This window comes from Engraulis encrasicolus, chromosome 9 (assembly GCF_034702125.1).
Source record: "Engraulis encrasicolus isolate BLACKSEA-1 chromosome 9, IST_EnEncr_1.0, whole genome shotgun sequence".
Classification (NCBI taxonomy): Eukaryota; Metazoa; Chordata; class Actinopteri; order Clupeiformes; family Engraulidae; genus Engraulis; species Engraulis encrasicolus.
In genome coordinates, this window is record NC_085865.1 from 37846460 (window position 1) to 37848959 (window position 2500).

Here is a 2500-nt window from a genome sequence, read left to right on the forward strand (position 1 = left end):
AAAATTGAGTCTCATTTCTCACGCAAACCAACATCCAGATTGCGACGCTTTCCCTGCTGTCTAGAGCACATAGGTAACTTCTGATTGGTCTAGCTGTGCCCTTCCCAAAACCATCCCTAAACCTAACCTGTCAGTAATGCAATGTTTCATAGTTTTACAACTGTGCCCTTCCCAAAACCATCCCTAAACCTAACTTGTCAGTAATGCCACGTTTCTGAGTTTTAAATTTGTGCCCTGACCAAAACTTTCCCTAAACCTAACCTGTCACGGACAGCTGCATGACCACTGCGCATGTGTGTCAAAGAGAACGCATCGTATATGCGACGCAATTTCAGTTTTTGGTTTGCGTGAGAAATGAGACGCAATTCGTTCGAGATCATGTTGAGGTAATAAACCCCCCACGCTTAAAAAACAAAACCACTCTCAAAGACATGCATTCTTGGCAGCACAACACAAAACACATCACCAATGAAAGAATACAAGAAACGCAGTAGCACTTAAGGACTACTGTGACTATGAATCATTTCTGGTACACTTTAATTAATGACCAATTGTGTTAATACAAGGCTAATAGATGTGTAATAAAAGTTTAATAGGCAATGGATATTTAAAACAATACTTAACATCATTAACAAATTAATGTTATAGCTTAGATCCAGTTTTTTTGCGATATCACCCAGTCCTTGGCCCCTGATAGGCTGTATTCATTGCAAAATGATGATGAAATGATAGTAAAGCTTGGAACCAATGAGAGCCCCTCTTGAATATTCTGAGCAATTTGATTGGTGCAGAGGATTGACGGACATGGTTATTCTCTCACATGTAGGGCCAATCATAATCTGACAATCAAATGATGCGTGGGAACCAATGGGACGTCCTGAAGTGAATTCATGTGCAACGTGATAGGTGGAGAGCAATTGATTGACATGAACAATCCCCTCACCTGATAGGCTGCGGTGGCATCTGCGCTGGTGTCAGTCCCCAGGCTGGCCAGCTTCTCCTTCAGCTTGAGGTGGGAGTGGTGACGCAGGCAGTAGAGCGCCCCGGACACCCCCAGCACCATGACGATAAACACCATGGACACCACCGTCAGAACCAGGAAGTTGCTGGACTCTACGTGGCTGTGCTTCACAATGGGGATCTGGTTCAGCTTGCTCTTCTAGGAAACACAGGGAGATACAAAGACAGAGGACACTTTGGTTAGACTTTTAGGCATATCTTTCAAGGAATGAGGAGGCCTAACTTATTGATATGTCTAGTGGTAAAATACAAATGTGGAAAGAAAATGCATGATTGTGATGTTCCAGTGTTTTGTATGGTAGAATCTCCCAATATGGTGGCCCTGGTTCGGTTCAGCTATCTTTTCTGCGAGAGAATGAGAGAGGAATGAGGTTGCTTAGGAATTGGCTCTAACCCTTCAAGAAGCTGTGGAAAATGCCTTTGAAACATACTTAGATGATTGATAGAACGCCTAATGTTTGTGACAATAAAGGCATGTAAGAAGAAATGCTCTATGAGAAACACAGGGTGAGTGTTTCAAACATAGCATCAACACTGTATGGAAAAATAAATGTAAAAAAAGGAAACATCTTCAAATGATGCTTCAGTTTTTGTAAGTTATGGCAAAATCACAAAACACCAAAAATGCAAGTTGTACAGTAAGGTATGGGAGGCAACATATATGGTGCATTTTCAACATTGTTATTCCTGTGTGAGAGTCAGACCATTTGAAGCACCAGCTTCACCACCATTTTCATGATCTGTTCCATTTTCTATTTAAAAAATAAAATAAAAATAGAAGTAACGAAGGCAGAGAGCGCCTACAGACTGCTCTCCTGTGCTTGGAGACTACAGGAGCTGACTGACTAAGCACATGAGTAAAAAACAAAAAATGCAAAAAATGCAGAGTTCAAAATAAGATGCTATGTAACAGCACAACAATCCACCAGCACACTCTCTCTCTCTCTCTCTCTCTCTCTCTCTCTCTCTCTCTCTCTCTCTCTCTCTCTCTCTCTCTCTCTCTCTCTCTCTCTCTCTCTCTCTCTCTCACACACACACACACACACACACACACACACACACACACACACACACACACACACACACACACACACACACACACACACACACACACACACACACACACGCACACAGTCTCCAGTCCCCAGATGACAGCAGGCAGGCAGGCAGGCAGGCAGGCCGGCCTAAAGACCAGCGCTCCCTAATCTCTTCCCTCACCTTCCCTCTCCTCTCCCCAGTAGCCAAGAGGGAGCCAAGTCATCTTGTTCTCATGCTAAATTTACGTGGAGGGCCGCGTTCACATTCAACCTAGCCAGGTCTCCACTTCACTTTCCTGTTGTGTGCTGTCCAGCACAGTGGAGACAAGACAAACACACACGCAATCACACACACACACACACACACAAACACACACAAACACACACACACACACACACACACACACACACACACACACACACACACACACACACACACACAC

The 2500-nt window shown here is 43.8% G+C and overlaps 1 protein-coding gene across 1 annotated transcript in view; it reads right to left on the reverse strand.

The window, feature by feature from the left end:
* The window catches only part of ptprn2 (protein tyrosine phosphatase receptor type N2), a gene marked incomplete at its 5' end in the record, with an annotated part of 307452 nt that overhangs the window by 61461 nt on the left and 243491 nt on the right, over window positions 1-2500 (reverse strand). Inside the window, one exon of the mRNA XM_063206294.1 lies at window positions 944-1159. Within this exon, the coding sequence (XP_063062364.1) occupies window positions 944-1159 (216 nt within the window). The remainder of the gene's footprint in view (window positions 1-943; window positions 1160-2500) is intronic.